Below are 27,641 nucleotides of genomic sequence, written 5' to 3' on the forward strand. Positions count from 1 at the left end.
CAAAGTTACTAATCGATAATCGAGAACTTACTATAACGAAGTGCAGCCAACAAATGCGGCAGTATTCATAACAAGTTACGTCAGTAAACGTTGGTAAGCATTTCGCATCGTCGCGACTGCACGTATATACGCGTACGTTGACAGGCGGACGGTAAACAGCTTTCAAAAATAAACACTGCGAGGATCGACACTCCTGTGGCCGTGCACAGCGATTAGCGAGAGAGACGGCGAAGCGCGCGAGCGAAGGAGAAGCCGCAACACGAGTAGAAGTGGACAAACTCGCGCCTAATGTGTTGCGTATGTGTGTGTGTGCGAATGTATGGAACTAGTGTCGCGCGGTAGTTGGTGGTTTCAATCATAATGTCTATCATGCATTCCCATAAAGATTACCGCACTATTACGCCAATAATCTCGTAAATTTCCGAGCGGATTCCCGATTTCGCGAGACGATTGTTCCGTCGTGCGACAAGACAGTTTCCGTAAATTCTCGCGCGATCATACGCATGAAGTTAGCGGCGATTCTCCAGATTCGCGCGCGCCCGGCGACGAAGCGAGAACTCGCCGCGCGACAGGTGGAACAGATGTGTGTGCGGTGATTGCGAATTCCTCTCGCCGAACGAAGAGCGGGACACGTGTGGAGAGCGTTGCGCGAGGACGAGTGGCTACCTTTGAGAGTGATCGTCGTCGGCCATGGCGACTTCCCGGGACTTGGAGGACGACTGGTCCACGCTCTGCCATGATGCTAACAGTTGGACGAAGAATGGTGAGACCGAGTGTTTACGAATGTTTACCTTTAAGCCAAGTCAGTTTATAAAATGTTATGTTTATGAAGTGAGCTTCGAGCTCACGATTATTAAAATGTTACGCGAGGTGTGAGAGTATATTGCTCGCCTACAATATTCGTTACGAAAGCGGTTAAATCACTTCGCAAACGCTTCGTGGTATTTTGGGTTAATGAGAGTATACTTTCCGATGAAAATACGCTTGGCGCTGCATAAAGTATTTGCAAAATATATTATGCCACCCGTGCGGGCATTTTTTGCTACTTGGTTTAGAAGTCGCGTTTATTGCGAAAAATACGCGGTAGCATCTCGTCGAAATGAAAAAAAAAAAAGCGCCGTGCAGAGGTATTTATTGAACGGATCGACCGTTAATACTCGCGTCTAGCTCGTAACTTTCTTTTCGATTAATACAGGAAGACTGTTGTACGCGAAGAGTTTCACTGTAAACATAGCGATGCAATATACGCGACGAGTCGCTAGAAGAGGATTTTCCTTTTCTTTTTTTCTTCCCCTCGCGAGGGCGCGAAGAGGTTGCCACGCACGTACGTGAAAGAACTATGAAAGTTTTGTAAGATAAGATTAGCGTTCGAGTGTGCGTCGCCGGTCGAAGTCTCGTTTCTTATGCGTGCATAATCCAACGTAACGCCTTACATCGGCACATGGATGTGTGTGTGCGCCTGTCTCGTCGCTCGGATATGTGTACTTTTCTCCTTCGTGAAAACCATGCCGCTTACGCGCGATTACGTAAAGGTCCTGTTACGCCAACGCCGGTATCTTCCCGTATCGACAACTCTTATTTTTGCTATTACTATCGCGCGTGAAAGGGGAAATTTTTTTTCAACAGCGGTGCTTCGCGCGCGTTATCTCGTTTAATTAAAATCAATAAATTATATAGTTAATAATAAAATTATCTGTCGTGTGTATTTTTCAAACGACAAAATATATCTCGTAAATGTGTTATTACACGTTTGAGCGAAAAAGTATAAGACTTTTATCTGAATGTATAATCGCACTTGTCTTATTATTAGTCTGCTATCAGGCTATTCATTACTAAATTTTATATAACATACTTTTAACTGCGATTTTTATGAACAATAAATTAGTTATTATAAGAGAATCGCCTTGAAAGTTGTTTGAATTTGCGAAAAAGATCCTTCCGATACGTCTGTCATTTCTCGAGATCCACTTTTCCTTCGACGAATCAAGTTTCTCTGATGAATTCACGCGGATAGAATCCAAATGACTCGCCTGTTTGCGGTTAGTTCTCGAATTACGACGTATCGAGATGCGTAATTGGCAATTTGAACAACACTCGGCTTTCATTCGCTAACGATCAGCGCATTGCGAGAAGAGCTTCGCCCCGTTTCAGACTTTTTAACCATTCACGAATGCTTGTGAATAAAGTTTGTAAGATTTCGCGGCGAGTTCTATATTCCTTGACACGCCGCTTAGCGCCAAGCGTCGCGATTTTCAATCGCACCTTCCTCATCTGTCGTCGTGTAATACCGTACAAACCGATCTGTCGAGGACGTTCCAGATGAAACGTCGATTCAAGTGAGTAGATAAACGCACAGATAAATAGGCGAGTGTCGAGCGTGACGACACAACAACGTCGTGGCGTCACGGATCGCAACGGGTTGTTAGATAGTTTCGCTACGTTGATTAGTCTCGCATACCGATCGGGAGGAATCGTCCGCAAAAGAATCCGACGCATTGCACGCATTCGTGAATTGCGAATAACGGTGAAGCGGAAGTGCAGTTTTCTCCGCTCGAATTAAAAGTCCGCGGCGCGATCTCCTTGCAGCACTCGGTCGCGAAAAAATTTCACCAGCGATGATCTCGACGAGAGGTCGTCGAGAGGCGAGGAGCCGCGCACGCGGGTAAAAGCTCGCGTGACCGCGCGTGGATATGTCGAATAGATCGGACGAACGGCGCTGTTAAATCGTCATTTTCTAACCGCAGAAACGGAAGACCGACTTTTCCGCGACTCTCGCCGCGGACAATTCACTTACGGCGATCACCGAAATATATCGACGAAATTGATTCTTTTATCGGAAATTCTTACTTGAAAAGGGACGAAAGTATATTCTTTCTTTAGAGACCATCGAGGTAGACTCGTGCATAATTACAATTAACAAATAACATTTTTCCAATCTCCATAATTAGATCGTTATCTCGATAGTATCACAATAACGACGAAACGCTTAATATTGGGTCATTTGTCGGAGATTAAGCCGGATCACAAAGAGTTAATCGAGTTTCTAATGTCTACTGGCCCGAGGTAGTGTATAATTTCTGAGACAAATAAACCGGTTTCTCACAAGTGGAATTCCATTGTGCCTCTTTCGTCTATCGCAGTCCTGATCGCGCGCCGATCCTGAGAACGCAGAGATCGCAAACAGGAATCGGCTCCGCGTTCGCGCGCCGCGGCATTAGATCGGAATAGTAATTTCTTCTAATAACAGGAAGCGCCGCGGTGCGCTCTCGTATCTTCGCGAAGACGAGTCACGTCTCTGTCCGAGAAGAGTCGGCTAAGAGTCCTGAGAGAATCTCGAAAGTGGAGTACGCTCGATTCGTATGATGAAGCGTTCTCCGACAACATCCTTGTCTATCCATCTGCGCTTCATCGTGTGTCATTAATACGGTGTATTGTGTGCAAGAAGCGTGATAATTGCGAATAATTGCGGCGAGGAGACTCGAAATTTTCTGTCCTACAAGTCTCGGGGACTCTCTTTCCCGTCTATATATATTATATCGAACATATATATTTACAAAACGTATAATCATCTCGAAAGGATCGTCGAGCGTAGTAAACATCGGTTGCGAAGCCTTTCTTCCACCTGTGCTGTAGGGAGTAAAATCGAATCCACGAGATACTCTTATCGAAGATGATTAGAAACCTTGTTTGTTCGCGAGCTCGCAGCGTTTGACCGGAAGAGGGAACGTCGTAATATCCCGCGGTGAAATTAGGCTAGACTGGGATGATAATTTGGACTTTCGACGATGGGAGTCGATGTACAGTGACGGGTGGGTGACCATACCAATTATGGATCATCCTACCGTAGGCCGACCGTAATTAGAAGAATTCGCCTTTCTCCGTGGACTCGATGCACGAGCAGGATCGGCTCGAGAACATCCGAAACGCTTTTCCCGCACGAGGAAGCTACGTTTCGCGAAAAAATGTCTTCGATCTGTTATTACGCGCGGAATACGAAATTGCACTTTCCAAACCTCGAGATTTGGCAAATTCACTTTGGAGTTTGGAATGATTTTTTTTTATTCTTTTATCGCGCGCTCTTGTCGATTTTCAAGTTGAATATTAGATATTCACTATATTAGCTTATATATTAGCAATAATAACAATACTATATTATTGATAATAGTGACGTTGAAAAAACTTGAGCAAGTTGAGTAACGAGTTGAATATGATATATTTAAAAATAGTTCACGTTTGACCGTAAAGCTGCGTTTTTTTTTTTTTTTTACACAAGAATATTAATATACCGTGTGTTATATGACTCTGCATCGGTCTTCGGGACCGGTTTTCGTAGAGGAGTAATTAATTACTCTCTGTCCGTGTCCAGCGCGGCGAGGTAAAGAATCGCGACGGGTTTTTCGCGCGCGCTCGTTTCATGCGAGCGAACATTCTCGCGCACGCGGGACGACGATCGCTAATTATTTATAGACCGCGCAGTTAATCACCAGATAGTTCGCGATAACTCGCGGGTTATCTTATTAAGCAAGCTGTAGATAGAACCGTTAAAATTGCACCTACTACGTCGACGTCGCTTAGCGAGTTGGAAAGCCGATTTTAAGACGTACGCATACGAGAATCGCGTAGGAAAATCCAATTTGTCGACTGTTTACTAATTAACGCTTCGTGAAACTTTCCAAGCACTTTGTTATAAAATATCAAGAAAGCAGCCTCAACACTCGATTGAAGATAAATAAATTGAGTAATTTTTGTGAGAAATTACAAAACTTTCGTCTCGATTGAGACAAAAGATTGGAATCTTTTGTATGTCCGAACGTAAGCTCGGGAGCTGAAAATTTTTGACTGGTTTGAAACGCTAATAAGATCGTATCTCAGAGACGCGTTGTACTTCCACAATCAGCGAAATGTTAATGTGGAAAAATAATGAAATGGATACGTCTTTTTACTTCAGCACCACAGTACGATGAGACGTTTATCCCGTTTAGCATAACGGGACAGGTGAATTATTCCCGGTCGCGACGGATACGCTCTCGCGCTGTGCATGCGCGCATGAATGCACGCGGAAAGTGCAGGCGCGCCGATGTCAGCATATAATGAATGCCACCCGGCTGGAAACACGAATGAAACTGTTGATGTCACGACGAAAACTGCCGATTTGTTAAGTTATTTCCAGCACGCTCCGTTAAAATTTTCTTCCTCCGCATTATAGTGGAATCTGAAGATATGCGAAACCACACTCGTCTCTCTGATGACAGATTCTCCGGATAGGTTTGCGTGCAATTAGCGGCAAATTAATAAATCAAGCGTCTTCGGATTCTCAGTTACTTTATACCGTAATTGTAAGTTGATAGCAGTAACGATACGTTATGATGCAACGCAGCGCATTAAGCGCGGGAGCAAAGAAACGGAGACCAACGTAAATTATACAACACGCATGATATACACGCGTTGTATTAATTGCATATCGTGCGAAAAGCATTGTAAACGTAATGATAACTGGACTTTCTCCGATCTCTGATTGCACATTTACGCGCCTTGCGGGAGTCAAAGCGTGACAGGACGAATAATTCAAAAGTAACGAGATTCGCGCGAGTTACATAGACGCCGGTGTTACATGCGCGATATGTGAATAAAGTAGCACAGCGCCGTTAATTACGCCATAATGTAATAATATTATTAACACCGGCGGCACGAATGCATAAACGCTCAGCGCTCACCTACATTTTTATCTCAACTTACTTCACTATGACGGATGTTATTTATTGCATCGACTAAGCCGTAATCTATACAAATCCTTGAAGGAAACGAGAACGGGAATAAATGCAAACAGCCTACTTCCGCGGATTTATGCGCGGTCATTTGAGAAATCGTTGGAAATAAATCCGCGTGCATAGGCATTTCGACACGGAGGCGATCGGCCACCGGTTATTAATGGCCACGGCAGCCAAACGTCAACGTCTTGTTTCCTCACTTTTACATTTGCAAGGAGATACAGTGCGATATAGCGCAGACGCTCTGCGGCGGCGGCGGCGGCGGCGGCGACGGCGGCGGACAGTGGCGGTTGTTATTGATCGCTGGTCGGCCGTCGCGCGTCATGCGCTGTCGTGGTTTCACGGTAAAACGCGGTGCGGGACGTGCGTGCGGACGCTCGCTATTCGTCCGGACGAAACTCGCGGGGCAGTGCCTGCCAGCGGTGCCAGTCAGCCGCATTGTGACAACGCCGGAGAGTGAGCGTGTGTGCGAATTGTCAAAGTCGCGTCGTTGGCGCACGAAGAAGCCGCCGAGTTCGGCGTGAAAGATCGCGCGTCGACGAGTCCGGTGGCCGTCTGGTCCGCGGAAACCCCCGGGACGATCGAGGCGATCCTGGCAACGAGGAGCGCGCCGCCGTAGGTCGGCGGATCGAGAGAATCAGCCGCTGTCGCCGGGAGAAAGTGACGAAGTTTCGAAGTCGCGACGGCTCATGGCCGGCGGCTCCTCCTGAGCAGCACTCTCGAGGCCCCGTGAGGCCCCGGTCCCGAGGTCCCCCGGCTCGTCGATTGGCTCGCTCGCGGCCGCATTGCGAACGCGTGCCAATAAGCAATCCGCAAGCGCACCGGGCCGGACGGCCCTCGTGCTTCTCGGTGCCGCTCGGCCGTTATCGAGGACGCGGACGCATCTCGACGTCCGGAGAAAATGAGCCTGCTGTCCTCCTCCATCGGCGGCGTCCGCTTCCACGCGGACGACGACGCCGACCACAACATGCTTCAGGGTAAATTTCGGCTCCTTCTTCATTCGCGCGCGTACCGCCGTCCGCCAAACTCGCCATCGATGTTTATCGTCGGGGTATTTCTGTATTAAATATTTGTATCCGCTGACGAGCGGCGATAAACATCGACGGTTCGAGAGCTCGTCGGAGGTGCCGCTTCGGTGAGCCCTTGGTGTCAAGGCCGCAGCCGCCTCGCCAAGGATGCGCAGATACTGGCGGGCGTCGAAATTACGCGAGAGTACGCTTTCGAGGTTGACCTCGAGACGCCCGACGGATCGATGAGGCTGCGCCGAGCCGCGCGCTCGAGAATGAACGAACGATTCGGGAGCAACGTGAGCGAAACGCGGCGTGAGCAAAGTTCGCTGCAAATAATCGCTCCTCGCGTGAACGCGATCGAAATTATCGTTGAAAAAAAAAAAAAACATGCACGAACGGTCGCGTTTACGTGAGAAATGTCACGCGAGGTGAAGTCGCGCGGCGATCGCGTCGATATGTTTCGCGAATAATTCCACGTGTATCCGATATTGATCCCTTTCGGCTTTCGAAGTATGAAAAATTATATTTCTGCCTGTTACACGAACTGACAGAACGAACCGCAGTCGAGACAGCGTGACTCATCGATTTGTCGCGCAACACGCGCACCCGTTGCGTTCATGGGCGCCCTGTGTGGAAAACGTGCAAAGCATGTCGGCTGTTGAAGGTATTCCTTCGCGGTTGCATCTTCGCCGTAGCGTCTCAGATGTCTGACGCGAAAGACAGAAATAACAATACGAAGTACAGCCAATGTTTTCCAAGACCGACTCGATATACCTCAATGTTTCTTATTATTACAATATTGCATGTTTATAATGAAAAAAGAAATCGGCAGACCGTCCTTCCGTCCACGACTTGCCGCGGGACGTCTCGCCGATGGCGCATAATTGTGCTCGCATGGACTCTTGAACTTGCGATTATTACAGTGCGCCGGTAAAAGACAGAGAGAGAGAGAGAGAGGTTTAACTGCGTGATAAACGGCAGTTACGCGCGATTAAATTTTATCGCCACGAGTGCAACTTACTGTTATGTTTCATTAATTTCTGTCCGACCGGCCGGCGAAAATTTGTTCGATCGCTAATTGTAAGACACTTCTGAACTATCGCACGGACGAGGCATAATGATTTACATACGTCGCCTCGAAATGAGATGATTTACATCGGAAGCTAAGCTTTTTAGATTTCGTTCGCGATTAATCTTCATTCTCAGGTGTTTGAATTAACGGGAAAATTTTAATACGATGCAAACGCGGGATGAGAATTCCATGAGCGTATTTAACACTCTGAATGTGCGACGCGAGAAAATGCATTAACATCAGAAACGCGAGTTTTATGGATATTGATCGGCAGGAGTATTTTAGATCGCGGAGTCTGCGCAGCGGAGCTCGGTGGATTCATTCGCGACGAGCATCAAGTAGCCTGTGCGTCGCAACGCCATGAAAAGAGCGTGAGCGCACAATTTACAGAAGAAATCTATAAATATTGAAGGAGGAAATGCGAAGCGCGCGTAGAGAAGAACAGCGCCGCGAGTTCGTACGAAGGCCAGCGATTAATCGCGCGATTATCGTCGCTCTCGTGAATAAGTAATTCGCGTACGCGCGTACGCTATTAATGCAGTCGTGCGAGCATAATAGAGCGCGGGGCAAAATAAATAAAGCGCGCGGGATGATTTATGCGAGCGACTCGCGCCATCGCCGGTCGCGTTCTGGTTGTTCTTTCCTTTCGAAACCCCGGCGTGGCTAAATATCGCCGGGAAGGAAACGACGGTCGTCGCATATTTATGATCCACGCTCGGGGCACTCGCGCATGCAGCATCGAGTTGCGTTCGCCAGAAAAATGGGATTATGTGGGGCGCAAATAATGCCGCGGCCCGCCGACCGACTTGAGCGCTCGCGGTAGTGACAGATGATTAATCGGCGCATTACAGACGCGCGCCGGGAAAAGCGATGCTGCGTCGCACGAGCAGCGAGGGCGTGCTCGTTGCCGATTTCCTAGTTTTGTAAGAAAAAATATAAAAGGAATAAAAGTAACCCCAACCGTGGCTGGCTGTCTTTGAAATCGAAAGGTTAATCACCCCCCGAAGGGCGAAACCCTGCTTGATAGGTTGCCATGAGACACCCTCTGTTTTCCATACACATCGCACATCGATCGCTGCGCCTTCGCGACGGTTCCCGATAGTTTCATGGATAACAATTTCGCCGTGAGTTTTACGATCGAGATACGAAAACTTGGAAAATACAATCTCGATCTAATGATTCTATTTGTCCTGATGCGATTTATACTTAGATTACAATCGTGCGATTGTGTCCACTTAGATAAGATAACACTTATCGTGATTCGCGCGACACTTGTTTGATCGGAGTTTAATACGCTTACATCATCTTGTTGTATACCGCGCTTCCCGCACTTTGACCTTCGATCGGCGAACGAAAATTGTTTGCAGCTTGCTGTTATCAAACTTATGCAATGCGCGACAAAACTCGATCGAACAGTGATGCTGTTTACTTTGAAAAAATTCAATTGTTTAATAAGGTTGAAAAATGAGTACGGCGAGAAAAAGAAATAACTACAACTTATTTCATTCTATAATTTTAGATTTCATAAATAATCACAGATATTGTAATTATTGCAACTTTTTCTTTTATTATATACACAAGCGAGTAATTACATGAGTCATTTCTCAGAAGTAATTGGATTTATTATAAGATATTTGATGACGCGCGCGCGCCCGCGGTGGGTTCGTAAAAACTGCATGTTATTCCGAAGTGATGGAATCGAATAGTTCAATCTTTTTTTCGGTCGATACTTGAATAGACTGACGATACTATTGTTGTCGGCGAGCTCCGTGAAAGAATCTTAGGACACGAGAAAGGAAATCAAACTTTCTCGTCGTTTCGCCCATAATCAAAATATTATACACGCTTATTACCGGCTCCATAACGCAATCTCTCATTGTCTCTTGTTCGCAAATAAATAGACGCCTGTTTATCGAATTCTCATAATTTATTCGACGATTGCAGAGTGCTTTTAAAATTGCGATCGAGAACAGTGGAAAGAAAGATTAAACTTTATCGTCGCTTGTCGGAGATACGACTGTACATTTCCGGTTTCCGTTATCGATTACACGTCAATAGTCGGCGCACTTTCCGATTAATTTCATTTCTCGTATTTAAACCCGCCCATTTATAACGCACGATGATTAGTTGACTCGATTCGGCCATCTTTTTCGTTTCCGCGGTGAAAGGCCGCGTCTGATAAGAATGTTTTCGCACGAATAAGAGGCCGTAAAGGATTATATCGGAACGTTTTTGACGCGTTCGCCGAGTTAATTTAGCGTTTGAACATTATTGAACATTGCGAATCCTTTCACCGTAGAAAGTATTAAAATTGTACGTCGCTTTCCGCCGAGCGTATTTAGATTATAATTAATCGAACAGCATTGATACAAAGATGTTGATAATGATTTATAACTGTCGTGTCTGCGGTGAAAGGAGGAGATGATCTAGTTCTGAAAAAGGTTTCACGTCAATCGACATCGCTGTATACTTTTGTAAGCGACCATTAGTCTGTTGATATCAACATCGTTGTCTACGAAACTTTCCAATGTGAGACAACAAGAGAAGCGCCGCGGCGTTGCTTGAGGTGAGCTTGAAAAACGTTAGGCAGAATCTTGCGAAAATACTTGATTAATTATTTGGGAAGCTTAGAAAAGGTGCAAAAAGTGCTTCCGCGTGAAATCAGTTCAATTGAATTAAATCCGCGCTTTCGACGGTTCCCCGCGAGACTTCGCACTCAGGAAATACGTCCTTTGGAGACTCGGGTCTCCGAGATACTCGTTAGACCGGAATTCCGGCGTCCACGGTAACGCATTAGAACGTGCGTTATTGAAATCGGAGAGAGCGCGAGTCGCAAAAGAGTCGGTTGCGGGGAAAAAAGTGCGACTGCGTTAAACGCACGTCGCACATCGGTCAACACCGGACTTTCCAATGTCGCGCACCTCCGTTTACCTCGCGGTCAAATAGAAGCGTGGTGCAACCATGCCGTATTCCACATCCGCATTAGTTCCATTGGTCGATTGCCTTATCGATTAAATGTTAATTAACCGCTCGATTGGATTTTCTCGTGTGATGAGTAATTGACGTCCGAGAAGCAATGTTTATCTAATAGCGAGGAAAGTCTCGCGCTTCTTCGATGAGAGCTTGATTCGATTATAATTATTGCTTCGGGGTTTCTCTCTCTCTCTCTCTCTCTCCTGCTCTCGAGCGAGGAAGAACACGCTTCGAACTTTTTGTCGTGCGCTGGCTGTTTTCCTTCTGCGCGCAAGAGAGAAAGGAAGAGACTTTTCTAAAGCAATTTATTTTTCATTTATTTGCCGATTGAATCATCGAATTGCAAAGTTGTCCGGATTGATGAATCTATCGGATAATCGCTACTGAAGTTCAAGATTTAACAAAAAATTGAAGAGACGTTTATTGTAACTCTGATGCTGCATCTTTTTTGCTTACTTTTTTACTGAGAGATTTCGCGAATAAACTGAGAATAAATTTAAATACAATAAATTACATAAAACTCTTTTTGTGTTTTGGCATCGTGTCGGCTCGATAAACGGCTCGATTGATCGCTTAAAGACGAAACATGCGCGATTCTGTACGTGCAAAACCTACCGCGATCACGTTCTCGACCTTCTGGGTCGAGCGACTAAAAATACGTAAAATCGTGTAACACTTTGCCGATCTCGCATCGATTAGTTCAAACTAAATATTAGCTTCCGCGCGGCACACTTATCTGTGAGAACAAACTTGCGCGAATACATCGCGATTATTTAATGCAAGCAACAAAAGGCTTTCCTGTATTGGACAAGAAAAAATCTGTGACGCATTACAAAAATTGAAATAAAACTTGTTAGTGTGGAGCTTTCCTAATTTTGGCTTCGATTATTTGACAAGAATTCGCGATTGAGATTAGAGGAGCTTCACAAGCACAAGAGAATCCGTTGATTAAACTCTACGGAGTTATTATTAGATTTGAGGATACATTAAACCGTACATATTTCGCTGATTTTTCCAGCGCGTCGTTTTACGTACAAGACATATGCTGGACGAGTAATCAGTAATTTTGTATTTCTTAATGGTGTTATTGTTTTTTCTTTTCACGCAGCACGCTTTTACGCAACGTGAAGAAATCGCGACGCTCGATCGATTACAATTTCGACGAACAAATATTTAATTTACGTCTTAATTAAAACGCGCTTTGGTCGACGAAAAAAAAAAAAAAACAAGCAGATTTATTTGAGAAGTCCGAAATTACACGACCTAATATATTCGTAATCCGGCGATAGAGCCGGTCGGCATGAATTCGATCGTCGGCTGTTGGCCGTGCGATTATATGCCCGGTAACGGTACAAGGTGCAACGACGCGGACTCGCGCGGTGCACTCTCGATGACCGAAAGAGGCCTTCGTAGAGAGATGCCTATCCTCGCGTAGAGAGATATGCAGCCGGCGAATCCTCCGTGACCTGGAACGCGGAGAGGCTCCGAGGCGGCCGGCAAACTCGCCTTCCCACCTGGAATATCGAATATTCAAAAGGGAGCACATATACACACTTTGGAAGAGCTCCGCCGATTGTCGATTCATTCAACTTTTATAAGCTGCATAAGCGGTCTTTGAAAATTAAAATAACGACTCGAGGCTCTTTTTCCACTCGAAAAATAACAAATAAAGTACAAAGAGCCGAAGCGCAAGGTTATCGCGCACCGAAAGTGTATAATTAATTAAAACATTCGACGTAAAATATAATAAACGGTTTGCGACTGTGGAATTAAATTAAGCAAGAAGTTGAAAACAGTTTAACAGTTTTTCTCTTTCGTAACCACACGAAGTGGCGCATTAGTTGCCGAACCGTTACCAATGTCGATAAAATTACTCAATGCTTTTTCGATAACTCGGTTAAAGCTTGACGAGGAAAGGAGAGAGGAAGGAAGAAAGAGAGAGAGAAGAGAGAGAGAGAGAGAGAGGTCAGGCTTGTACGGAAAGACAGGCCGTGAAGATAGAAAGTCCGGCGCGCGATGCAGGTGCAACGGGAATAAGCGCCACGCTGATTGACGCGTAAAACCGACAATATCCCGTGTAATTATTCGTCCCCTAAGCCGATAACTACGATAAGCTTAGAAAGGTATTAACACGCCGAGGATATTCCATCATTTCCTTAACTGTCTCCTTGTGCGTGAGAAATTATTGCGACGATCATATCTCGACGTCGTTCTTATGCACGGATGAAACCGACGACTCGTTACGTCTCGTAACTACCACGCATTGATCTGTCTTCCGAGTGAATAAATTCTCCCCCCCCCCTCGGTCGCGCGCGCACCGATCGCGCGGCCTCGTTAGAATACCTTTTCACGTGTCGAATCGGCGACTTGGCGATTGTGGTCTGACCCAAATGCGTCCGGCCGCGTCTCTCATTGACCGTGCACTTCCATCGACCCGCGGCGATCGCATTATTCCCGCGAGAGATCCTCCCGCGGAGCGAGCGCGCGTATTCATTGCAGATCAGACGGGTCGCTCGCGCGGTTTTCGGAACGAAGCGGGGAAGCGGTTTGCACTTTTCTAAAAAGAGCGATGTAACAGCGACGACAAAAATTGGCAGAGGCCGAAACGTCGGATGTGGAAAGAGCGAAAGAGCCGCGTTGCGGCCAAATCGGGAGAATAAGATGGATGTGACGCAAGAAGTCGTGCCGATTGAAATACGAAGTGCGCGCTTATCCGAGATGACTTAACGAAACCTTTAATCGGCGGTTCTCAAAAATTTATATCGCCGCCATTTACACTTCTCGTCCCGAGAATTGTTCAAGTGACCCCGCGCACACCTCGACTTGCTGCGCCTGTTATCCGCTTCGAGGTGTAGGCGTGCGTTTTTTTTTTTTTTTTTTTTTCCCTTTCGCACGCTCCCTATCGAACGGGCATTATTATGCGCGTTCACTGGGTGAGCGCGCACCGGTATGCGGCATGCGCTTATTGCATTCCCGTGTGCACCCCATGGCGCGTTGGTTTGCACACGCTTGTTCCAGTTCCTGGGCGTGTATCCAGTTCCTGGAGAAGCGAGCGGCACGTTCGACTTATGCCGCAATGTGCGATACGCGCGCGAAGACTCGAAGGAGCTTCGCGAAGGTCGAAGTACGAAAGAAAATTTGGACGATCAAAAAATATGCGATATAAAGTGTCGAAATAAAGCTCGAAATAAAGTGTTGAAAAATTGTTGCAACAAAATACTTTTCGTTATCCGATAAAATGCATTAAGAACACCGCAGTCCGAGGCGCCTGACTTCTTCTCCATCTTTAACGGGGAAAAGTTTCAGGGAATCACCTCCCTTTCGAAGCAAAGTACCGTTTCCACGCGCGAGAGACGCATATATCATCAGTTGCATCATTATATGTGAAAAGCCGAATGAGAAACGAATTAAAAATCTTGTAGCACGTAGGCCACGCTCGGCGTACCATGCGAGATTGTTGCGCGAACAAATATATACACACATAATAGGAGACATAATTAATTTAATAATATTTTCTCTCTCTCTCTCTCTCTCTCGCCGTTTCGTGTTTGCGGACAGAAATAAATTCTCCGACGCGATCGCTCTGCACGCCTGATTCCAAATTAGAATTTGTCAGATTGTCGTGCAGGCTGCGTGGCCGCTTTAAGCCGCATTAAGTGGCGAGCGTCTTCTCTGCGTTACGCGAAAAAAATCCAGGCTGCGTGTACGCGAAACGGTAACGCTTTCTCGCCTCCTCGTGCGTGGAAAACCAAAGTAATTTTCGCGAGAGTAATTTACATTTCCGGACAATGTTTTAATTCCCGCGCCGACTCTTTCTCGATTCTTTCACGTCACGCACGACATCGTCGTTAATTAAAAGCGGCCGTTGCTTAACCCTTCGTGACGCCGCGCATCCGATCGTTTCTTAAATCGACTGCGTATGTTTACGACTTGTTATCTCGCGCTATCATCGAAACACATTCTCAGATGCGTGCGTGAAATACGTGCGGCGACCTCGATGCAGCCGACGCGCGGTAATTCGGCGTCCATAATTCGTCCCTGGCCATTGTTACATCCGTTTCCCTCGTTATTGGCCACGCGTGATACTTGGACCGTGCGCATCTTCGCATGCAACGCGGCCGCTCGTACATCATTTTTGTCGAAAACACCAGCGAGCCTCTCAATTTAATATTCCCGACCGCACGATGGATATCGTGATCGTAAATGAATATTTTCTTCTAATCGTGTAACATTTCGATTGAAATTTGTGTCCTATATCGTGGCTCTCATCTGCCGGCACCGCCACGCGCGCCGCGCAACATCCTACGCGTGAATTTTTGTGAAAGTAAAAGATCGAGCGAAGGAATTCCGTTTGAATGCGCGGCAGGAGCGTGTGTGTTGCTGGAAAATCACGCTTGGCACACTGACTCGATTTTACGCGCCATCGCGCGAACACGACCTCCCGGCGGTTTGCGAGACGACGTGTGTTACGTCGTGTGTTGCGTTAATGGAGAAACACGGGGGGACTCGATTATTCGGCGAGAGGAAGAAAATGCGGGAGGAAATAGAAAATAATCGCGATGTAGACGGCTCGTTATATCCCGTATTATTCCTCGCGATCGCAGCTCGTGGGAAGATGTCTGTCGTGCGAATAGGATGTGCGCCGCTAACGAGGCTCTTTCTCCTTATTGCGAGACATATTTCGTCGACCTCCAACCATAACGAAGCGCCAAACTATGCGAGGATTTCGCGCGCGAGCTCCGCCCGTTATTTCCCTCCCTTTTCTTCCTCGGCAAAAGTCTCGATTAAATTCTATTCCGTCGAATGGATTTGCGTTCTTATAAAACGGCGCAAAGTGTTTTCTAAAACACGTAATGATGTCGAATAATTTTCGGCGCGGCGATCTCGCTGCAAAATCTGCGCGTAACATCCCGCGCGCTTTTAGCAAACCGGGCGTCCGACCGGCGCGACGCGCAAAGCGGCGGATTAATTATCGGCGCGCGCTCGAATGTTAATGGGCGGGACGGGGAAACCGAATTAGCATATCGCGTTGATACTCATCTCATCGCTGTATGATCTGGCGATTATATTCTACGGGGAACTGAACATCTAACACCGCACGTATCCCGTAATGTTGCCCTTAGCGGGTAACCTTCTTTCTCATCCTTCGCACGCTTCGGGATGTTGCCGCTTTCTGATACGCGCGGAAACCGCGATATTGATACTGATATATGTTATCTGCGATCAAAACACGCAGTCTGCGGACTATGCTTCGATTTCCGTTAAGTTCGCATTCAAAGCAGACAATCGTGCGGTCTTGAAGGATTTCGATTTTATTATTTCTCGTTGACTGACTACTTTTCACTGCTTCCATTCAGCTCCCGACGTCGACATGTGGATGGAAAAAGGCGATGTGAAATTGCCATGAAAATCCGGGCAAAAACCGCGCGACAGTTCCGTTCGCTTTCGTCGCGATCTTGTTTGCGCGAGATCACTTTTTCTCGGTTAAACTACGAAGATGAAACGGCCTTGAGAAACTGTCATAAATGTTGCATCGAAATTATAATGTATGTTAGCGATAACGATCGTTACAATTAATTGTCACAAATTTTCTTATTATAATAATAATTTAATAATTTTATAATAATAATAATAATAATTTTCTTATTATAATAATAATGTTTTTATTATAATTTTTCTCTCTAAGAATATTCATTAATTATAATTAGTGAATATTCTTAGAGAGAAAAATCGATAATGAATAAGAAATGCAACATTGCATAATAAAATTAGCAGTACAAAAATTTGCTCTACATGCCACATCTTAAATGTGAATATTAACACGTCAACAAGACATGACAGATTAATCGTTCAGAGGCTAGCAAAGATAGGCGTAACAATACCGCTTACGTCTTAATAGACGTATGCGCTATAACGACTGCTAATTACGTGTGAAATAGCCAAGGCCGGTCGTTCTTTCGGTGATTGAAAGTACCGAGATACTTTCACACACTCCGCTTCCTGCCGGCTCGAAATAATTCATCCGGCCGGTACTTTTTCATGTGGTTTTTTATCGCAAAAAATCTTGAATAAACTTTCGGTGCGAGAGAAGCGAGAGAATGATCTGAAGAACTGCGGGCGATCGGGCATCGTATTAGATGTTGGATTACAATTTTCAGAGTTTCCGCTCGTAGCTCCCGTATTGTTTTCGGAGATAGCCGGCTGTCTCGCGGCTGTTTCCCCGCGGGCTGAAACTCAAGCCGGAGCGCTGGAAAGTGTGCGGTTAGACGGCAACACGACGATATACTCTCGCCTATTGAGTTTCCTTCGCCGCGCGAATCTCGTAGCTTCTGTTTTGCGCAACAAAATTGCACACCGCATCTCAGTCTTGTTTGACGGCTTCTTGATTCCTTGTAATTAATCCTTCGGCGCTGATAACGCTGTATCCACAGCTTCTTATCTCTTTCGCGGCACAATAATGTATAATTATAAACGAATTTTTTTATTTTTATACATCGATAGGCCGTTATCGCTCAGTTATGGCAACTTTGTTTGGCGAGAATTTTTCAGCGTAAGATCAGAAAACTCTTGGCAGGTTTCAAACATCGAATATTCTAGCTGCAAATTATATTTAATTGTGTGGATAATTAATTTCGGAATTTTTAAATAAATCTGTCCACTTTTTTGTCGGGCACAGCTTGATTTACACGTAAATTAATTATTCGCTCCATCCGTTTTTTCTTACGTTGCGCAATAACGCACAATTAAGATCAATGACTGGGCAACGATTCGTATCTGAAGAAAATAACCTTCAAAATGTAACACCGAATCGACATCTAATAATGCTCGAAGACAGAGAAATCCTAGATTTCTCGCTCACTCAATGAATCATAAAGTGGATTGTTCTACCCAGAATTGTCCGGAATGATTTAGGATTCCTTCTCCTTTCTTGCCTCATATTTCCACTTACGCGTTTCCGTTTGAAAAATCCGCGTGTACTTTCATGTACTTTCTTCCAGTGCGCTTTCGACGACGCCGTCAGCTCGGCGCGCCCCGCGCGCACGGCGCGTCGCCTTGATTATTTCATATTCGGCGCGGAACAATGATGGGAATACAGCCCGCGGAAATGTTTTAACGGCGCACCACACCGGCTCCAGTTACCGGTTAAGTGGAGAGCACCGAGAAGGGGAAAGGATCATGAATGGCATTGTGCTATCGCCGATTTAACGAGGACAGGCATTCGAATCTCGTGTGTCACGCTCGCCTTCTCGCCACCCACACACACACACACGTGTACACCGCCGTGCGGCTTAATTAACGCGTTAGCGATCACCTGAAAAATGCGAAAGTTGGAGAAAAGCTCCGGGCGATCCTTCGTCCAGCGTTATATCGGATTTAGCTTGAAATAATCGATTGTATCGTTCTTTTTTTTTTTTTTCCCAAGAGCGGCTTTGTCGCGTTCGATTTCCCGTACACGTTTCGTTTTATACGTGCCGTGCGTATTGTATCGCGTGTAGTAAGGTGTGGTAAGGACTGCGACAATTCACCAAGATACGTAGGCGAAGGTGGCTTATCCAACTGTCCAAATACGGCGATATAATGGAGAAAACGTAAGCTCGACGCTCCAATTGCGAGTATTGATTTAAACTCCGAGCGTCGATTTGCTCGGAAGGAATTGCCCGAAGCCTTCGTGCCTTCGACGTACGCGGGAAGCAATCAGCGCGATATTCCGATTGATGTACGACCCGGCGACCCCGACACGTCGGAATAGAATCCGTCTCGCCCGGCTACTTTCTCCCGCGAAATGTTCCTGGCGAAACATTATTAATCTCCCCGATCGATTGACAGCGGCGCGGCGGGAGGGGGAGAAAAAAAGCGGCCCATTGTTGCGGGATTCGAGCGCAGGTGCATCGGCCTGACCTTTCGTCTCGCTTGAGAAAAAGTGCAAGCGCAAAACGACGAGCCCGGCCGAGCTTCGCCCGAGTGGATCGAGTTTCGCGAATGGAAATTGGCTCGCTCGCTGGAATTGCTTCACTCCACTTTGTCGCGGAGACGAGAGGACAGTCGTTTTCCTCTTCTTTTTCTCTTTCTTCAAGAGCGACGCTTCCCGCTTCGAACGTGCGATTTATCTACGCCCGCAGACTCGCGAAACGTTTAAGCGTTGAGCACAATTATGCAATGTCTTTCATCGCACGGCGATAAAAGTGAGTAGCTTTCACCGGGCGGGCCACACAAATCGGCGGTGTTATCGCGAAGGTTCCCAGGTCCGCCGGTTTAATCGCGGCGAAGGGCTTTTGCCGTCGGCCTGCGAGACTCACGACGCCGCGGGAGCGGCGAGTTCCCTAAGTCACGCCGGATAATGAAGTCTGCGCGTAATGAGCGGGGAAGACGAGCTTGTTATTTCGTTTCTGCCGTGACCCCGCGAACCCGATTCAGACGCGATGCTTCTTCCGCGCGCGCGTAGAGCGTGGCAAAGGTGCTTCTCTACGCCGCGTAGAAGCGCGAGGCGTCTCGATTTCTCGCGCACTTGTCTTTTTTTTTCTCCCACGTGTATATTACAAGCGTGTTAATCGCGCGAAAGCCACTTTGCTACCGATCCCGGCTTACGAATTGACGCAGCTTCGATTTATCGCCGCTCACTTCGGATACACCTTGTATATTTGTACGATTCCTCGCAACGGTCGGTTTACCGCTCGCTGTGTCATTAAGCTGATGCGCGGCGGTGTAACGGCGTGCCGTCAACGGCAAAAGAATAGAGTTTTGTTCGGGCCTGGCGATCGTCACGCCGACGATACTCTACGCGTTTCCAGCGCGATTGTGCGAGTAAACGAGGGTAGCGGGCCGATATTTTCGGCCCGCCGTTGCACCCGATTGTTCGAAGTTTGAAGTCTCGGAAAACGCCTGCGCGTATGAATAATTCAATATTTCGCGCAAACCGTAGCGAGATAGTATTGCGGATGGTCTGCGCGTGTGATTAAAGTGATCCTGCGACGATAACTCCCGAACAGGAGGCCGATCTATTGCGGAGATAATACAACTTTTGCGTGCCGCGCACACTCGGAGCGTTGCACTCGCCATTATATTCAAGTGGATCAAGGCTTTGCCGACTATTAAACGCAACGTAACTGAATACAGCAGCGACGCGGCTTAATCGCTGTTTTCCGATCGGTGGCTACACTTCAATTAATTAATATTACAGTCTCGAAACAATAGAACGACGATGATGGCTGGTCTTGGGCGAAATTCGCACACCATCCTTCGATTCCCGAGTTATTTTTAGCGAGGCTAAGCTTCCTACGGCCTTTCGACTGGCCGCGGAAAATGCAAATGCACGTCCCGCTGGGAGCTGCGCGATCCGTCTAAATCGTTCGGAACGAAGCGCCGACGATCGCCCTTTCTCGTTAATTCGCAGCCCTTATTTTCTCCCGCGCACGATGAGAGATACCGAAGTGGGACACCTTCTCTAGCCAGAGAGCGTCCCACGAAAACTAGTCACGTAGAAAGGCGGCGGGGGGATAGAAAGAGAGAGAGAGAGGACCAGAATTCCAGAATGAGAGTACCTGAGAAACGTTCGGTTTCCCAAGCGCGATAGCGCGCGTAGAGGCGAAGGACTTGGTTTATTATCCCGTCGGAATAATCAGAACGCGCATTTTCCTCAGCGATCAAAAGGTCGCGACGCTTGCTTTTATTCCGACCGGCCGGGGCCGTTAGAGACAAGAGCCGCCACGGCGCGCTCGTGGATTCGGGTTGTTGCACCGGGCGCTATTCGAAATTTAAAACCACTTCTGGAAAGCGGCCGCGCGAAGTGGGACCACCATCGGTAAACCCCCTCGATTACGGCGTTGCGGAGAGACGGCGGCGGAAGGCCTGGCCCAGAAGCGCGAAAGGACACGGCGGAAGGGGGGGGGGGAGAGGCGAGAGGAGAGAGGGGAGTTGGATGGTAGGCACACACGACGTTTGGGCACTGGCTGGCTTATCCGCGATCCGCAGAAGACCGGCTGCCTCCGCGCGAAGGAGTTGCGCGTCTGAAAGGACGACGACGACGACGACGACGACGACGGGCGCCGCGGCAAGGCCCACCTCGCAGCGAAGCATGAGCGAGCAGAGCGTGGACGTGGTCTGGGATCCGCAGACACAGACGATGAACTCTTTAGAGGGCTGGGATTACTCCATCGAGCTCGCGTACCTTAAGAACCTTAAGGGATCCTCTCCCGAGAATAGTAAGTAAGGGGGGGAGGCAGGAATTCGCGCGGAGAGGACAGGACTCGCGGCACGCAATTAACATGTGGTGATGTGAAGGGAGTGGTGTTCAGTTCGGAAAAAGTGATGCCGTAATAGATGTGAATCGAAGGGAGAGAAGTGCCTTCAGTTCGACGGACGACGAACAAGAGCGGCTACTTCTTTCCGGTGACAAGCCAAAATTTGACGTACTCGAGTTTTGCGACTCTAGCGAAAGCTAACATGTTAATCTCGTTAATTGGAAAACGACGGGGGAGGAAAATGTGTAAAAAGATCGAACAAATGTATTGTTAAACACCGAATTCCTTTTCTGAAAAAAAAAAAAATCTCTACATTTTTCGAACAAAGATGTCTACGTTCTCTCTTTCACTTCGACGAGCTGTCGAGTCTGGAGATATGTTTTTGCAATTTTGCATTGCGCTTGTCGGAGAAGCTGGCGCATCCGCGGGTCACGTTGCTTCACCGCGAAACCGAGTGACTGGTAGCTCGGTCGTTTGCTCGCACGACCGAAGGTCCTTGGCCCTAGCCGGTGTCAGAATGAGGGAGTGCCGCGAGCGTGAACCGGAGCGTTCGCGCTGCCGCTGTCGGCGAGCAACAACCCGCAGCTATCGCTCGAAGGCTCGGTTCATTATCCTTCCGAATAAATCTCGGTCGATTTTCATTCCGCCAACGTGTTTCCGTGTGTCTTCGGGTTTTATCGCTGCGAACGTAACGAAGTTTACAAATATTGTTACGTTTTATCGTCGGCGCGAGCTCGTTTTAACATCGACTTTCTTTCTCGGTGCGCGGAAATTTTACACTTCAAGTCCGACAAGAATGATAATGTCCGATAATGCACGAATTTTTCTGTTATACACATATTTATTACACGTGTATTTCTAAAGGTGGCAGCCTTGACAACTTTGTGCCCGAAAAATTGGAGAGGACACAATTTTTTCCTAAAATGTAGCATTTGAAAGACTGCTGACACAAATAATTCTGGATGCAGTATATTTATCTTATTTAAATAAATTGAACGAAAGGTTCACTTGCACGCGGTGGAGAAATGCGTGTATTTCCAAATGAAAATAAGAATAATTGCGAGGTGTGTAATTGTTCTGTGTAGATCTTCAGTTGGCGGCGGAACTGGGCAAAACTCTATTGGAACGGAATAAAGAGCTGGAGAATATTATCAAGCTGAATCAAGCTACAGTGGAAGAACAGGCACAAGAGATCGAGGTAATTATACACTTCGCAGTAATTCAACAAGTTTGCAAGTAATTGTTACAATTTGAACGATAATTATCGCTTAATTAAGGCAAACCCGTTGATTACTCGTCGTTAATAATATTAATTCTTGGATACGCATGACTGCGCAATGAGGATTTGCCAAAGTCTAAATAGTAGACAGAAATCTTTTATTATCGACTTTCCATTTTTTATCGTAAACAATTTTTTTTGCGCCTTGACATTCGCGCTTTTTTTTATGTTAATTTTTTGTCGTTACGAAACCAACAGAAAAAGAATTTTAATAAATTTAAATTGTATATAAATAACAGATCTCGTAAGAAATTTAATTGATAAATTCCAGAATATCAAGAGGATTTCTTTTATGCAAAAGTTTTAATATCGCTTGTTTCTTAACGTATAAGATAATCTCAAATTGTAATTAATTAATAAACGCGCTCGATCTTGAAATCGCGTATTGCACGCTAAGCACACGTGTCATTCGTTCGTTTCGCAGTACATGAAAAAGCAGACGGCCGCCTTGAAGGAAGTGAACAACACGCGGTTGAAAGTCTACGAACAATTGGAAGTCAGCGTGCAAGATCTGGAACGTGCGAATCATCACCTGGTAATCGAGAACACGAGCGATAAGAAGCTGATCAAGAGGTAAGCGCGACGTGACATCTGCTCTTCCCTCGTTTTTCAGCATTGCCCCTTCAAAATTTCATTCTTATATATTGATAAAGAGGTGAGCGCTTCTGCGCTCGCGTTCACTCGCAAAAAAAAAGGGTACTCGTTAAAATTGTAGATGGAAGTTTCGCGGAATATTACTTGAAAAACACCTGCCTAAGGAGAGATCTGTTATTATATCTCATTAGCGTCGTATTGTATCGGCTATGTGAACCGCTCTAGGCTCACCTTTCTAAATACATAATTCATTACCGCCCAATACAATTAGAGTTCATGGAGAGCCGTTAAATATTATTTTTCCATGTAATTCCAATCTTTCGATGCAATCTATTTCTTTTCGTTCGCAAGCCCCTTGCTATTAATGATATGCAGCGTATTCGCAAAGTTGCTCCGGGGTTTCGCATCGACGCGCTTCTTCAACCAAGTCGACTAGCACGCGTGCATTTTTCTCCGACTCGGTTTGCGAAGGAAAGATATCCGCGATATCGCGACGACAAGAGAAGTCCTTTAATAATCCTCGTGATGATTTGCGCTCAGCCAATCCGTGACCATTGAAAATCTGGAAATAAGATGCGAGGAACTCCAGAAGAAGATCGACGAGCTGACCGAGAACCTGCGCCAGCGAGCCGCGAGCCCCTTTAAAAGCAACGCGCAACAACAGAGTGCGAAGAAGTGCGGCGATTGGGAATCTTTGGACACGCAAGGTGGCAGCGAGAAACAGGTGGGCGCGATTCGAGTGTGCGCGCGTCAGTCGCTTCGCGTGATACATATTTCACGTAAGCGACAGTGAAAAGAAATAGCGTTACTTTTTTCCCTCTGCTTTCAGAGAGCTGCCCCGAACTCGCCGAAGTGCTCCCAAGAGACAACCGATCCGACCACGGCGAACGACGAGGAGATGACGAAACTGCTGAGGCAGTTGCAGGACGCTCGCAGTCAGAGGGCTCGGGAGCAGAAGAAGGTGTCGGAGCTCAGTCAGCAGCTGACCACCCTGCTGCAGGAGAACAGCACGCTGGAGGAACAATTAACCGAACTGCGCAACAAGGCGCAGGACGTGAAGAGTCTACAGGATGAAATCAGCACTCTGGAGGAAGTCAGGTGCGCGCGTTTTTTTCCCGCGAATTTAGTTGAGAGATACGATTATCGTATCACCTAAGAAGTTGATTTTAACGGAAACAAGTCGCGAAAATTCTGCGTATCGCAATGAGAATATTTTGCGAACTAAGTAGAAAATGCCTTTGTAGACGCGGCCAGTTATGCGGGCGTTGTTTACGCGGCATAGACACGAGAACGCACGACGAATTCTCCATCATGTTGGATCATGAAGAGTACGACGACATAAGCATGGCCGAGTCGTTGGCCAGTGAGAGTCAGCGTGACGTCGAACCAGCGATACAGGTATTCCTTTCTGATATTCGACATACTTTTGCGAGAGCTGTTGGCGAACTGTTCATATTTGCACAAAATACGTCTTTTGCACTCGAGTGGTTTCTTCAGAATTCTAAAGAATTCTTCTCTAGAATTCTTCTCTAGAATTTCATAGTAATTTTATTTTATCTGCTTTAGGCAAAATTCGCTAAATCCAAGCGAAAGGAACATAAATGGTATAGTTGGCTGTTATGGAAGATATGTGCTTGCAAAAACGTGCCTTTATTGTTATTATTTCATTTTTACGAAGCGGTGAGCCGCGTTACAACTCATCGCATCATTCGGATAGTGTTCGCACCTATCCGAATGCCATTATTTATCTTTCGGAAAATGTCTCTGATTGTTCTCAGTTTTTGGTTGTTCAAACGACAGAAATCAAAGATCACGTAATGTTAACGCGCAAGATATTCAGATTTACTTTAATTTGACTCTCTCGAGAAATATTTAGCATATGCTGTTGTATATATTTTTCTAGATTTTATACAAAATTGAAACGAGAGTATTTGATTTCTTGTTAAATTTCTTATCGTTTTGATTTGTTTCAAATTAAAATGATTAAGCGATTTCAAGTGACACTAGTAGTGACGTAATATGTACATGTTGTATTATAATTTTAATTGTTTTTAATTTCACAATTGAAAAACTTTTTTAGAAGAGTTTTGAAAATTTCCAAGTGCCTTCTTTCGGCGAAACGTTAAAGCATTCAATTCGGTTATTTGTGACTATCGATTTGAGCGGGCTTTCATTATCGAAATTCTTGAAAATCTAGTCAAATTTGTTCGATTACTTTGTACAATGTATAAGTGCCAGATTTATAAGATTTTAAATAAAGCATTTTCTCATGGAAACTATGTTGCAATTTTTAATATCCTATAAATCTGGCAGTTCCTTCCATTTGCTTCCATCTTAATTTCTTTTCACGTAACGTCTCGTATAATTGCGCGCATAAACTGCACTGATCAAAGAGGGAAAAATAAGTGCAATTTACATAACATTAATGTACGGGTTACATGTCAAGTTGTACATTAATCATTTTTCTCCCATAAATAACTTTCCTAATCGAATTTAACCCTTTTCGGGCGGACATCTTCGAGAGAAGGATATTTGTTCACGCTTTAATCTGAGGTCGAAAATGACGGACCAAATTTTGGAATTTCGAATTCAATAACCTTGAAAATCCCGAGAAAACAAAATCGTGTACAAATTCCTGGAACAAGTTGTTAACAAAATTGTTAACTAACAAGTTTCGAACGAGTTGAAAAGCTTTCGTCCCGAAAGGATTAAATAAAATGTCAACGTGGTCCTTCATACAGTTCCAACTGCATACACTTAAATTGCCTGCACACAGGACACAGGCGACAAGAACGAAGGCGGCGCCGACGAAACGGATAGCGCGAATCCATATCGAGTCCTGGTGGAGAAGTATCAGGCTCTGCTGGAGGTGCAGAGGCACTGTCAGCCCCGTCGCAAGGACGGCGTCCCGCCGGCGTGCATGTCGTTGCAAGAGGAGCTGGAGATGTCCGGGGAGTTTAACAATTTCTATCCCGCCGCTTCGGAGACCGAGGTCGCCGTCGTCCAGGAGTCGGCGAAGACCGTCTCGCGCACGAAGCCCGAGATCGCCGGCAAGAAACCGTTCTCGGCCACCCCGACGGACTTCTCCGAGGCCGAGACGTCGTCGTCGGGCTTCTCGGACGAGACGAGCAACAAAGCGACGCAGACGGACGACAGATCGGGCTCGTTCCTGTGCTCGATCGCCGACGGCGAGGACTGCAAGTTCAGCATCTACGACGACAACAGTCCGTTCGAGAGCAGGTTCCGCAAAACGCCCGAGTATCGGCAGCTCTTCAGCGAGATTTTCAGCGTGCTGAAACGGGCGGCCGAGGCGAAGGACGAGGGCGAGAAGCTGCCGTTGCTGGACGATTCCGCCGCGTCTCAGGCGACCCGCGAAACGTCCTTCCAGGACGATCGGCAGAGCGAGGCGACGGACGACAATCAGAGCGTCATGTCCTCCATGGTGTCGTCGGTGGTCTCGGAACCAGTATTCAGAATGCAACCCGCCAGCCCGCCCAAAGACGGCCGGCAAGCCGACGGCAAGTCCGGCGGCGTCACCGCGAACGGCCAGCACGACGGTAAGGACGGCAGCTGCCGAATGGATTACGTGTCCCTCAACTTGCGTGTGCGCAAGAAGTCCGCGGCGAAGAAGAACTCGGTGAAGAAGGTGCACTGCAACGACCGCTCGTGCACGCCGGACGTCATCCCGACGACAAATCCGAAATTCGTGCCGCCCAAATCCAACGGCGGCGGCCGAAGAAGATTCAAGCCGTTCAATCCAGCCGAGCACGAGCATCCCGCGGCGTGGAACGGTCAGCACAACAACGCTTGTCCGAACCGGTCGCGGGACAACATCAAGAGGCAGCACGCGTTCACGCGCCCGACCGAGCAGCAGCAGCAGCAGCAGCAGCAAAACAATTATGAATACAGGGATTACAAGCCTAGCACCGCGTCGGAAGAAGTGGCGCGATTGAAACGGCTGGAGCTGTCCTACGCGGAGGTTCTTCGCACACCGAACAACAAGCTCAGATCCAACAATCATCATCATCATCATCATAATCATCATCATCGTAGAAGCTAAACAGGACGAGTGTAGGCGAAACGAGGGGCGCGTGCAAGATTAGAATTTTATATTCCGAATTGTATCCCGACTAGAATGAGAAGCCCGCGCGCGTCGGTCCGCGATCGCACTCCGCGGCGAAACTCCAGTATTGTTTCGCGCTTGTAAATATATATATCTCGACGGCGCGGATGGCGTGTAGCGGCAAATGATTTTTAGGCACTAATTGGCGCGCGGGCGTTAGTTTTAAAATTTGAACGTTTTGTATCTTATTGTATATCCCCTTCCTTCCACGCGGCGAGAGCGTCACGACGCGGCGTGTAGTAAATGTTAACGACTTGTTGTTGTTAATCGTTACGGAGAAGAGAAACAGTTATTTATGTGCCATTTTACTCTCCGTGTCAAAATATCAACTTCCGATTATGAAACTCGCACTATTTTCCGAATAATAATGTACACCTTCCTCTCCGAGAGGTGAACTCTTAGTGCATGTCTCAGCAGCATCATGCGCGTGGTGTGTCAGCTTTTATATTTTGTAGGTATGAATATTGTGATCATGTATGTATAAATAAATAAATTCTTTATCGTATCGTAGTTTCACCTTTTTCTGTCTTCTCTCCCCCCCCCCCACCGCACTCTTTTTCGAATATGCAATAAAAATACTATGG

General features: G+C 46.6%; 1 protein-coding gene across 4 annotated transcripts; it reads left to right on the forward strand.

Moving 5' to 3' along the window:
* The first annotated feature begins 37 nt into the window (after positions 1–37).
* Cen (cerebellar degeneration-related protein 2-like) lies at positions 38–27,567 on the forward strand. Of its 4 annotated transcripts, none has more exons than XM_012368735.2 (7): positions 38–763; positions 22,147–22,259; positions 22,765–22,913; positions 23,475–23,658; positions 23,764–24,032; positions 24,179–24,332; positions 25,711–27,567. In XM_012368735.2, the coding sequence occupies exons 1-7, from the start codon at positions 691–693 to the stop codon at positions 26,992–26,994; spliced, it is 2,226 nt and encodes a 741-aa protein (XP_012224158.2). In that variant the 5' UTR covers positions 38–690; the 3' UTR covers positions 26,995–27,567. The 4 variants fall into 4 exon arrangements, with proteins under 4 accessions (XP_012224158.2, XP_012224157.2, XP_067213319.1 ...); XM_012368734.2 differs by lacking the exon at positions 38–763 and adding an exon at positions 6,094–6,745; XM_067357218.1 differs by lacking the exon at positions 38–763 and adding an exon at positions 7,412–7,442.
* The last annotated feature ends 74 nt before the right edge of the window (positions 27,568–27,641 follow it).

This window comes from Linepithema humile, chromosome 6 (assembly GCF_040581485.1).
Source record: "Linepithema humile isolate Giens D197 chromosome 6, Lhum_UNIL_v1.0, whole genome shotgun sequence".
In the NCBI taxonomy this organism is placed as follows: domain Eukaryota; kingdom Metazoa; phylum Arthropoda; class Insecta; order Hymenoptera; family Formicidae; genus Linepithema; species Linepithema humile.

Coding starts and splice junctions, on each gene's coding strand:
- Cen (XM_012368733.2), top strand. CDS start 20,740: ATGGTAGGCACACACGACGTTTGGGCACTGGCTGGCTTATCCGCGATC. Junction 22,914..23,474: donor GATAAGAAGCTGATCAAGAG/GTAAGCGCGACG, acceptor ATTTGCGCTCAG/CCAATCCGTGACCATTGAAA. Junction 24,033..24,178: donor AGCACTCTGGAGGAAGTCAG/GTGCGCGCGTTT, acceptor ATGCCTTTGTAG/ACGCGGCCAGTTATGCGGGC.